Source organism: Tamandua tetradactyla, chromosome 4 (assembly GCF_023851605.1).
Source record: "Tamandua tetradactyla isolate mTamTet1 chromosome 4, mTamTet1.pri, whole genome shotgun sequence".
Taxonomy (NCBI): domain Eukaryota; kingdom Metazoa; phylum Chordata; class Mammalia; order Pilosa; family Myrmecophagidae; genus Tamandua; species Tamandua tetradactyla.
In genome coordinates this window covers 23137300-23149741 of record NC_135330.1, presented here as the reverse complement: position 1 = coordinate 23149741, position 12442 = coordinate 23137300, and the positions used below count along the sequence as shown (strand labels likewise).

At 36.2% G+C, this 12442-nt stretch overlaps 2 protein-coding genes across 6 annotated transcripts in view; one reads left to right on the top strand and one right to left on the bottom strand.

The window, feature by feature from the left end:
• Positions 1-10101, top strand: part of CCDC181 (coiled-coil domain containing 181) — an 83725-nt gene extending 73624 nt beyond the window's left edge. For all 4 annotated transcript variants that reach the window (XM_077156904.1, XM_077156901.1, XM_077156903.1 and 1 more), the window contains exon 7: positions 9926-10101. The gene's annotated coding sequence lies outside the window, so the exon portion shown is untranslated. The remainder of the gene's footprint in view (positions 1-9925) is intronic.
• BLZF1 (basic leucine zipper nuclear factor 1) overlaps positions 1-12442 on the bottom strand; it is a 30852-nt gene that overhangs the window by 9560 nt on the left and 8850 nt on the right. For both annotated transcript variants that reach the window (XM_077156905.1, XM_077156906.1), the window contains 4 exons: positions 9666-10105; positions 9235-9434; positions 7054-7182; positions 5055-5274 (listed from right to left, as the gene is read on the bottom strand). In XM_077156905.1, coding sequence (XP_077013020.1) covers positions 5055-5274; positions 7054-7182; positions 9235-9434; positions 9666-10105 — 989 coding nt within the window. The remainder of the gene's footprint in view (positions 1-5054; positions 5275-7053; positions 7183-9234; positions 9435-9665; positions 10106-12442) is intronic.

Here is a 12442-nt window from a genome sequence, read left to right as displayed (position 1 = left end):
TATAAAAAGACATAATCCCTGCCCTTAAGGAGCTTATAGTGTAGTAGAGGAAATCAAACAATTGCAATCTAACACAATACAGAACTATAATAGATGTATGTACACAGTAAAACAGAAGCTTGGAAGAAGGAATATCTAAACTGCCTGTCAGTCAGGGAAAGCTCATTCTTAAAGGTGGTACACAGGTTGGGCAGGAAGAGAGCTACTGGGAGGGCATTCTAGGCTGAAGGAAAAGTATCTAGAGGCATGACAGATGAAAGCAAGTGTCATACCTATGCTCTGGTATCAATCTAGCCAGGTCAGTGATGTTTAGTTTAATTAGCTGGAAGCTTAAAAGGAAAGATCAGAAGAGAGTAATGAAAAGTGAAGGAGCTCAGCATAGCCCAGCACAACTCAACTCAGAGCTCAGACCCAGATATTTGGAGATGCAGAAAGGAATTGCTACAGGGAAAGTAGTTTGAACCCAGAAGCTGGGAGGGAATGCCAGCAACATTGCCCTGTGCCTTCCCATGTGCCAGAGGAAGCCAGAAGAAAGTCAGCTGTCTTTCCTCTGAAGAACTGTAAATTTGTAACTAAATAAATCCCCTTTATAAAACCAGTCCATCTCTGGTGTACTGCATTCTGGCAGCCTTAGCAAACTAATGATACTAGAGGAGTGGGATGCTGCTGTGTTTGCAAATACCAAACATGTTGGAATGGTTTTTTACATGACTAAGGGAGGATTCTGGAAGGACTGTGAGGAGCTCGATAAACCCTAGGTTGCTTTGAAAAGACTGTTGGTAGAAATATGAACTCTATGCTATATTTCCATTGAAGCCTTAGAGAGAAATGAGGAATATGTTGTTACAAATTGGAAGGAGGGGGACTCTTGTTTTAAGGTGTAAGATGATTTGGCAAAATTGAGTCCTGGTGCTGGATGGAAGGGATAATTTGAATTTGACAATCTGGGATGTTTGGCTGAGATTTCCAAATTGAGTGTGGAAGATGTGGCCTGGTTTCTCTTTGTAGCTTACAGTAAAATGCAACAAGAGGGATAATCTAAGAACTGAACTTTTGGGTACAAAGAAACCAGAAATTGATGGTCTGGAAAATTCTGGGCTTCCAAAAAATAAAATCCCAGAGAACAGTGCCCCACAAAAGGATTTAACAAACATGGAACCAGTCATCCATTGCAGGACAAGGACTGGAGATGGAGTTATCTACAAAGTATGTGTGGAAAGTGCTATTGTCTGACGGCTTTGATCCCTATATACTACATGTGAAGTCAGATTTTTTGCGAGACCTGCATAAATGGAACCACTGCTGGTCTGGACTGGAAAGGACAAAAAATGGACAGATAGAAGGAACAATAACCTCAGAGTCAGAACCATGGAAACTAAGTTCTGAAGTCAAGAAACCTTGAGCCAGGAGAGTGGATTTACCTGTATATATGGAGGGGTGAGTCTGCCCAGAGGCAGAGGGTGGACCTTCTGCCTCCATGTTCAGGAAGAGTTCTAATGCCCCAGGCCTTGGAGAGGGTGAAACACATTCCCCAGGGATTGGTGGGAACCTGGCTGCCACCCCATTGTTCTGAAGGGGTTAAAAAAGTGTGTGCTCTGTACATGGCAGAGAATCTGGGTCCCACCCAGATGTTTGAGGAGGGTAGGGCTGAGAAAAAGATGGTTTCCCCAATGTTGCAACCCTCATCCTAGTGTTTGGAGAAAGCAGGGCTGCTGCGTAGGCCCTTGGAAAGGGTAGGACGATGTTCTTTAAAGGCCTGAGGATGAATGACTCAGACTTTAAAATTTAAAGAGAGTTTAAAGTTTAAACTTGCCCAGCAGGTTTTCAGAATTGTTTAGGTCTGGTGACCGCTTTCCTTCCAGTTTCCCCCTATGGCAGTGGGATCATCTATCCTATAACTGTTCCTTCTTTGTATACTGGAAGCAGATAACTTGCTCTGAGTTCACAGGTCCACAGCCAGAGGATAATTTTGCCTCAAGAAAGACCACACCTGTAACTGACTTCGATGAGATTCTGTACTATTTTTTTGTTTTTTTGCATGGGTAGGCACCGGGAATCGAACCTGGGTCTCTGGCATGGCAGGTGAGAACTCTGCCTGCTGAGCCACCGTGGCCTGTCCTGTACTATTTTTGAGTTGGTATTGTATTCGTATTGTAACTGAAATGATTTAAGGTTTTTGTGATACCGCAATGAAATAAATGTATCTTATATATGGAAAGATGTTGTGTATTATATGCAGGACAGATGAGCATTGTTAGGCAAAAAATATGTCTGTTCTTGTTTTCTATTTAGAGATTAAGTATGGTTTAAGGGGATGTGCTTAGTTGCCAAGGGGTGGACAATGTCGTAGTTAGGTTCTGCTGTCAACTTGGCTAGGTGAAGGTGTCCAGTTGTTTTGATGCTGTGCTGGTTTGAAAGGATATATGTACCCTAGAAAAGCCATGTTTTAATCCTAATCCCATTTTGCAAAGGCAGCTGTTTCTTCTAATCCCTATTCAGTACCATATGTTTGAAATTTTAGATTATCTTCCTGGAGATGTGTCTCAATCAAGAATGATTATTAAACTGGATTAGGTAGAAACGTGTCTCCACCCATTCTAGGTAGGTCTTGATTACTTTACTAGAATCCTATAAAAGAGGAAACATTTTGGAGAAAGTGAGAGATTTGGAGAGAGCAGAGAAGAACGACACAACCATGAGAAAGCCACAACAGAGAACACTGCAGAACCACGAAGCAGAGAGTCCACCAGCCAACGACTTTTGGAGATGAAGAAGGAAAACACCTCCCGGGGAACTGGAGAGGAAGCTAGCAAATAACACCATATTTGCCCTGTGCCCTTCCAGCCAAGAGAGAAACCTTGACTGTGTTTGTCATTTGCCTTTCCACTTGAGAGAGAAACCCTGAACTTCATCGGCCTTCTTGAATCAAGGTATCTTTTCCCTGGATGCCTTAGATTGGACAATCTATAGATGTGCTTTAATGGGGACATTTTCATGGCCTTAGAACTATAAACTAGCAACTTACTAAATTCCCCTTTTTAAAAGCCATTCCATTTCTGGTGCATTGTACTCTGGCAGCTAGCAAACTAGAACAGATGCCGTGGGCTTAAATAATCAGCATGTGAAAATTCATCTATGGCTAAGGGAAGTGCCTTTGGCAGTGAGTGATGTTTAATTTAATAGCTGGAGGCTTAAAAGTAGAGATTAGAAGAGAGACAAAGAAGTCAACACAACTCAGCTCAGAGCTCAGACCCAGATGTTTGGAGATGCAGAAAGGAATCTCCCTGGGGAAAACTGAACACAGAAGCCAGGAGGCAAAGCTAGCAGACATCATGCGCCTTCTCTTGTGACAGAGAAAGCTAGAGAAAAGGCAGCTACCTTTCCTCTGAAGAACTGTAAATTTGTAACTAAATAACTCCCCTTTATAAAAGCCAGTCCATTTCTGGTGTATTGCATTCTGGCAGCCTTAGCAAACTAAAACAGCATATATATGGAATGAAAAGTGGTTAACACTGCAGGGAAATGACCCTTGAGAAGGGGAGACAGAAAACAGATTATGAAAAACCTTCTACACAATATGAAATAATTCAGATTCAGTAAAGGAGACTTGGAGCCAGTAAAATTTGAACAAAAGAACCAAAAATGACTGGCTTGACATTTTTGAAATAACCCTTTGGCAGGAGAATAGAGGAAGGACTGGAGGCAGGTAATAAGTAGGGAAGGGATATTGTAATAGTCTAGTCTGGAGTTCAGATGTTTGAAGTAGGGAGTGGATAGATTAGAAGGAGCTGATGGGATTTGTAAAACCAACAGGATGAAGGAAATAATAATGAAAATGATAGCTGCCATTTATTGAGAAATTATTACGTATTAGAAACTGTATTATAGGCTTTACATGCATTATTTTATAGAATCCTCAAAACATCCCTATACAGCATGTTCTTAAGCCAAGAGAAAAAAGCCAGTAGGGAGAAGTGATCACTGTTGGATGGAGGCATGAGAGGTTGGAGGGGAGCTATGCTCTTCGGAGAAGAGGAGGGATACCTTTTCCTCTGATAGAAAATTACATAAGCCTGGTTATATTATAGGTAGGCTTCTACATATCAAGTGGGACCCTGAGGGAGTATTCTGCCTTCATTTTCTTCTGTGTATTAGGAAACAAAGTTATCTGCTGATACGAGGTAATAGTTCGATGGGAATGGAAGCAAACAAGGCAAGCAGTTCATTGTTGCAGGACTGGAGTTTTCAGGGTACCTGAAGAGAAAGATATAGGGAGAAGGTTCTTAAGAACTAAGTCTAGACAAGATAAGTCAGGAAGGGAAGTCAAGAGATGATGAGATGAAGAAAAACATGTAGGGATCAGAGGTATAAAAATCATGATGTGATCAAGGAACAGGGGTATCCAGACTGAAAAACAGGAAACAAAAGAAGCTGAGATCATAGATAATGGAGAGAGATGTTAAATTGAAAATTTTCAAATGGAAGACTTCTGGTGAATGAAAAGGTCCATGATGGGGACAGAAGAGTCAGCTGCTGAAATGTACTGGAGCCAAAAATGATTGTGGTCACAGAACTGTGAGACTATGATATTTGATTAGGTCACCTGTGTGGACCCCAAGTTCACAGTTCTATGTGACAGACCAGGTCTATCTACACTATTAGATTCTGCAGTATTTGGCACATTCCCATCTATATGTGGGAATTAACAAATAATGATTTCTTAGATCAGAAGCAATCTGCTATCTACTCATGATTACTAGAATTAAAAATTCTAAATAGAGGTTTTCATTTTAAAGTGAACTCTCACACTATTTATTGAATGACAGAACCTTCTTCAAAACAATTACATTTTTTTTCCTCCTTCAGAATAGAGTAATAATTACAGAGGAAGAAAAAATTTTCTCCAAGATCACAAGCTCATTACCATGAAAGTCAGGTTTAGAACCTGCATCTTCTAACTCCCAGGGCCAAGCAATTTCCATTATACTATGTCACCTTTCAGTAAGAGGACAGTCTTAAGAGTTCCAATGACCATGAAAGAAAAAATACTTTACCGTTTCAGCCATTTTTTCAGCTGGGGTATTGCAGAATTCGACTGTGGATGGAATCTTTTTTTGACTATTAGTGCCAACATTTCCCAGAAGATGAGAATTCACTGCTTTTGCCAGTTTGTGATTTGTTAATGCTAGCTCTGCTGTGCTGTGAGCTTGTGCACTAGGGTAGTAAGTCTGCTCTCTTCCCCACTGCAAGGAGACCAAGAGTTCCTCCAATAATCTGCATGGAACACATGTGAACAATAAATATTAATAAGAAGATAAAATATATTATATAAATACATTATATTTATATATTATATATAATATATAAAAATATAAAAATTAAGAATACTAAATATGCATGTTTTTGAAAAGATACATCTTCCATATCTTTCAGAGAATTCAAATAAACATAAATCAGGAAGTCTGGTCAAATAATTTAGACTACAAAAAGGACCTCTCAATCACTTAAGTTGTTATCTGGAAATCATTCAACAAATGATACTCTTTAGTTCTCATATTTTAGTATAGGAACTACTGATTTGATTTGTTCATGTATTAAGATATTCATATGGTTTTCATTTTGGTGAATTATATTAATTGATATTCAAATGATAAACCAACCTACAAATCCTAGGGTAATCCTACTTCATCATGACATATAAACTTTTTATATACTGTGGGATTTTATTTGCTCAAATTCTGTGAAGAATTTTTGCATCTGTGTTTATAAGAGATAATAGTCTGCAGTATTCTTGTAATGACTTTGTATGGTCTTGGTGTAAAAGCAATGCTGGCCTCATAAAATGAGGCCTTCTCCTATTTTCTAGAAGAGTGTGTGAAATTTGGTTTTATTTCTCCTTATACATTTGTAGTATTCAACAGTGAATTCATCTAGGCCTGGAATTTCCTTTATTGGAAGGGTTTAAACTGTGAATTATTTGCTTTAATAGATTAGAATAGGGCTATTTGGATTGTCTATTTCTTCTTGAGTAACCTTTGATAGTTTGTATCTTTCAAGGAGTTTGTCCATTTCATCTAAGTTGTTGAATTTATTAGCACAGAGCTGTACCTACTACTCCCCTATGTTTTCAATGTTATATAATCTGTAGTGTCTCCCCCTCTCATTCCTCATTCTTTTTTTTTTTTTTTTTTATACATGGGCAGGCACAGGGAATCGAACCCAGGTCCTCTGGCATGGCAGGCAAGCATTCTTGCCTGCTGAGCCATCGTGGCCTGCCCTCATTCCTCATTCTTGATACTGGTATTCTACTTTTTGTTCCTAATTAGACTGGCTAGAGGTTTATCAAATTTATCTTTTCAAAGAACCAATTTTCGGCTTCACTGGTTTTCTTTATTTCTGCTCTCATCTTTAGTATTTTCTTCCTGCTGCTTATTTTGGGTTTAAAATGCTCTCATTATGTTTCTTAAGGAGGAATCTGGAGCACTGATTAAATCTTTCTTCTTTAACAAAGCATCTAAAGCTCAGCATAAATTTTTGTTACTGTTGTATTTTTATTTAATTCAAAATATGTTCTATTTTCCCTGTTTTTCTTCTTTGACCCTTGCTGATTTGATTTGTAATAAATATATAAGAGTACAAACAGCTTTTAAGGAAGACTATCAGTTTTGATAGTTCTGGAGCATTTCAACATAAAAGCAAGACCTAACATTGTAGAACAGTCCTTAAAAAGATCTCCTTCCAAATGAAAGACAGGTACAATCTTTGGCTTCTACCAACAACTATACAAAACTACTACAACTATAACAAAACTACTTTTTAAATTCATAAATTTTTGCTACTGTAGATACAACTAATTCTTTTCCCAATTAAGAATGTGGGAAAAAGTTTAATCTATTTTTTGTCTTCCTGTCTCCCATGTAGCATCTCCTTCAAATTCTAATTGAAGTATATGATCAATAAGTCACTAAACGTAGAAACACTAAAAAAACTGTCACAACTACAAAACTGCAGGAGAAGCCACAGAAGAGATCAGAATATAAACAAGTGCCATACTTCTTGGTAGCTATCATTTCCTGACGAAAATGTTCTCGTTCACTCAGGAGATCTTGTATAGCAATCTGTGCATCACGGTTCTGACGTTGTAAAACTGCTCTGAAGTTGGTTAATTCATCTGCCATAACCCTGAAAAAAGATAAAAATCTTACATATATATTCTCAACAATAACACAGTATAAAGAAGCTAATGTTCTACCTTGTAACTTTTACCTTCAAAAGCTTACGAAGGTTTAACAGTTAAATTTCTTCTTAGTTTTTAAAATTTCATTAAAAAGCATTTAAAAATCTTTATAAACTTTGAGCTAATTACAATATTTGTTTACAAAATGACAAAGGCAATGTTAATTTAATTTTTCTACATAGTACCCTTTGGAATGTACCTCAGTTTTATTCTGGATTGGTCAAAATTTGAAAAAAAATAAATTTATTCTTCTCAAATATAGAAAATTTTAAAGAGTAAAATAAAGATAACTCAGTATACATTACTCAACTACCTCTTTGCTCTTGCAAAAGTACAGAATAACATAGAAAGACTTATCTAAAATGAAAACCAAGCCTTTCCTCTCACCCAGCATCCTCATTCCTCGTATGTAACCAATATTTTTTTCCAGAAAAAAATGATTTAGTTATATATCAACATAAAGATATGTATTTAAAATTGTCTATTTTATTTATTAAAAAGGGATTATTCAATACAACTTATTTACACCTTGCTTTTTTTATTTTAGAGAGCTTTTTATATTAGCACATACATAGCTCCTTTTTCTCTCATTTGAAAAACAGTTTCATAAATTTTCTACCAATTGGATGTGCCAAAATTTAATTAGTTCTCTATCAGTGGAAATTCTAAAGTACTGTTATTCAGTTGAACATCTTAAAATTAAAATTTCAAATCCTAGTAACCTTAAAATTAAAACTATTTGATTAAATTAAATCACCAAATATAGCAATAAAGGTGAACAGAGGAGTTTAATTTTTATTGCCCTTAGAATGTTACTATTAATGCTGACCAGGATGTTAAAAAAAGTTACATAGTACAATAATCTGTACTATATATGCATGATTTGCCTCTTAAACTGTTCAATGATAATTAATTTAATTAACTTTTATTCTAATTCAGTAAAATAGTAAGTTCAATTCCCTAAATAGGATCATATACTGGCACACTTAAAAAAATTAATGAATTTAAGGACTTTAAGAGGAAACTCAATTATTAGAAAGTATCACAGATAATAAGATATGAAACAAAACTTTAATAAAAATTTTTATTGTGGTAAAATATACATAAAATTTACCATTTTAACAATTTTTAAGGGTACAAATCAATGACATTAAGTACATTCAGAATGTTGATTTTACTGAAAATTTATTTATCATAAACAGTGGTTCTTCAGGTGTAGCCTAGGAACCTTCAGTGCTTTTTATGAAATCTCCAGATGATTAAATTAAAATAAACAGTTATTAAACATATTGTGTGAAAGCTTTAGCACTGGAAATATAGATGGGTGATATGGAGATCTTTTGCCCCAGTAATTCAAAATCAGGTGGGGAATGGGAGTGCGGGGGATAAACAGGCACACAATCATAACATTTAACAGAGTTTTTCAACCACCAGGGTGCCTAGAGGCTTGCACTGGGGTCCTGGGATTTTCACTTCTGATGGAGAGTAGCCTCACCTAGAATGTCACACAAATGTTACTTTCTATTTGTGCATAGGTTGGAAGTTCTAATGCACAGTTTTTAAAGAACTCTGAGAACAGAGCATTATTAGGAATAATAATTAAAATTATTCTAATTTTAACCAGAATAAAATTATTTTAGGGATTAGGAATGACATTTCAGTTCCCCAGTTAGGAATTAGGAAGAGATAGTTTAGTTTGGTCTTTTGTGATCTTAATATTTACTAGAGTTTGAGTTGATGCATTTGTTTTGTTCTTAAACATTATATAGCAGTTCTAGGATTCAGGAATGAGGGAGGCTTCTTATGATATCACTTTTCCATTTAGGGAGAGCGTATGACCATCCAGATGAGGGACAGTCCAAATCTTAAATGAAGTACTCTGACAAACTTAGTCAGAAAATTTTCATACTAAAATCTACTATCTTGTGTCATGGGTCAAAGACCTGATATACAGAGTGAAAGCAAAGAATTGAAACACTATTTAAAATAGAAAATACCTGCTTGCAAGGAATTTACTTCGCCATACATCACATTGTATTGACATACGTTCTAATTGTTCGGAAAGCTGAGCTGTGTTTCGCCCTAGGGCTTCATTTTCTAAAATAAGCTGATTTTTTTCTCGGGCTAGACGTTCAAAGTGGTACTGAAGATCATCCCCAACAGAAGCCACCAGCAACTTTTTTAACTCACGGTTTACCTAGAAGAGAGCATGACCACTATAACAAGCTCAAAGTAATGTCCCTGATTTTAAAGAATAAGAAACTGTGTTTTTATATAAATGGGACCTCCATTAAAATTAAAGTGTATTAAAAAAGTGGTATTAGAAATGTAAATTTCATAATATATGTAAACCAATCTCTCTATATCTATGGTCAATATGGTTATGAGACGCTTGTAATAAGATAAAACTATTAAGGGCTATTCTTACCTCTGTCTGTACTCGCAGCTGGTTTGAAAGACCTTCTTTGTCTTGTAGCAATCTCCTTTCAGAATTCTTGAGCTTTTCCAAAATATTCTTTACCTCTGACAGTTCCTTCTTAGATTCTACAACTCCCTCTAACTGACCAAGAATTTCTCCTTTCTGGTGTCCCAGAGACTTAACCTTTGCATTTTTGTTGGGAATATCATGGGTTATAGCAGCTTTGGGAACTAATATTCTAATAGCTTCAACTTCCACTGCTTTTTCAGTGAGAATCTTCCCTAGCTGAAGAACTCCTGGTCTATCTGATGGAACCGCTTTCTTCCGTGGACTCTGAAGGTTGTGATGTTTTACAGATTGGGCTCCCAAGGTGACTTCAACAGATTTAGACGGCTCCTCAGTTTCCATTCCATCTCCAGCTCCTCGGATTGGGGTTGAAGTAAGCGTAGCTAACAAAGGGTAACAAAACATGAACTATTTACTGAAAAAAAATGTCAAGACATTTTAAATCAACATTTAAAAATAATGGCACTAAAAGAATGGCAAAAATTCAAAGTAAAAGCAATTTTAACAAACATACTTCATCAAAGATGAACAAAATCTTAGAGGTTCAAGCTTAATGTTTTCTCTCAGTATAAATTTCAAGCGATTTGGAACCAAACGATTTGGTTCAAATCCTGATTTCTACGTCCCAGTATGACTCTGGATAAATAAATTAACCTTCCATGAATTTCTGTTTCCTGATCTGCAAAATGGAGGTATTAACAACTATGCCACAGGGTTGTGATAAGAATGTAATGAGATCAAGTGTCTTGCACATTGTAGACACTCAATAATATTAGTTAAGTATTAAAATAAGTTAGCTTATGTAATGTTATTGTGAATTACTGTTTATATATGTAGAATGGAATGATCAAAAGTTAAGAATGTTTTGTGTTTATTTGGTGTTTTTTGGTATTAAAAAAATAAAAAAATTAATAAAAAAAATAAGTTAGCCATATATCATAATTGAAATGACCTAGCTCAAAAGAGATTCATGAGTTTTTGTGAATGTTTGGCAAAGAATGCCTGGCACAGGGTAAAGGAAAATACCATATGTTATGCTGGAGAACTGATTAAGAAAAGATTATATCCTATTCTTAGGCCTAATGGCTTATTTATGTCCTGGTTACAGAGATGAAACCATATCATATTGTCAGGTTAAACTTCCTTAGATCTCATTTTCATCGTATCATACTCAGATTATTTTATTGGTTCCCCATTTCCTTTAGTGGTTTTCAACATTTTTTAGGTGCAGGGACCCTTTTTTTTTAAATCCTAGGAGGAGGCCTATGGGGGGAATTATAAGACAGTAGCTGTTTTCTATGGCGATGAACACAAGAGGTGATGAAATTCAACTACCCAGTAACCTCAAAGGCAACACTATGAAACAGGACTACTGCTGTATAAGGTAAAAAACAACTTCCTCTGAATATCTTTCCAAGTTCCTCCATAATCTGGCCTCATACCAGCTTTCCAGCTGGACTACTCAATACTCTCTGTCTTTCAGGTCCAGTCATGTTGCATCTCGTTCCCTTAGATGGCTTCTTTCCCCACTCACTATAATTAAGAGTGGGGCTTAAGCTCACCTATCCTTAAGAAGTGAGCTTAAGCTCCACTCTTTGCACTAAATCTTCCCAACTGCTCCAGTCCACTCTCTGGCACTGTCTCAAATGTTCAGCTTAGAACTTAATCATGAACCAGTAATTGTCCTTTTATGGATTTTGTACATGTTCTTCTCACTTTCCCTTAAGTCTGATGAGTACATTAGAGGGCATTATGCCCTAAAGAAGTGGGAGAAGCATGGTATTAGAGAAAGAATATCAGATCTGATTTTGAATCCCATTTCCACCATTACTACCTAGGTTATGCTGGACAAAACTCTATAATTATCTGAGCTTCAGTTTCAACCTCCATAAAATCAATTTAATAATATCTATCTCACAGGATGACTTTGAGAACTAAATGAGAAAATATTAAGAAGAAGAATAAGTAGCCAACACTTCAAAGACTTATATGCCAAACACTGTTAGAAACCTGTTACATATAACTCATTAAAACCTTAAAACAACACGGTAAAGTAGATACGATTAGTTCTATTTTATAGATGAGGAAATTGAGGTACAAGACGTTCAGAAAAAGGCAGAATTCAATTCTAGATTTAGTCTAGTCCTTCAAATTGGGGCCTTCATGGCATATACTGCCTCACAAAGTGTATAAAGCATCTCACACATAGGTACATAGCAAGGATTCAATAAATGGTAGCTCCTACCCTCCTCTATAATGCTTAATACAGTGCTGTATATGTTTACTAAGCTAATCTGCTCACTGAACTAAATTATCTTTTCCTATATAAGCTAAAACTAGTTAGCTACCCTTAGTTCAGATACTGCCATTCTCCATTCAGATAACAAAATAGTTGTTTCCTCCATTCTACTTTACCTCAAATTAGGAAAAATTTCACTGAGTTACCTTTCTCTAAGAAAGGACATTCACTAATTAACTCAAGAACCTAAGTGGTTGAGAGCTTAGAGTAAGGATGGAGGGCATGCTAGAACAGAAAATGTTGCAAATCTGGAATAGGTAGCTGAGATGACACCCTACCTACACACCTGAATTATTAGTATATTTCATAATACCCATTTGAGAAATTGGAAGCCAAAGCCTATGTACTACTAATAAACTTTTACTCAGTTCACTATGTGCCAAGGACTCTTTCAAGACCTTCAGGTACATTATATCATTTA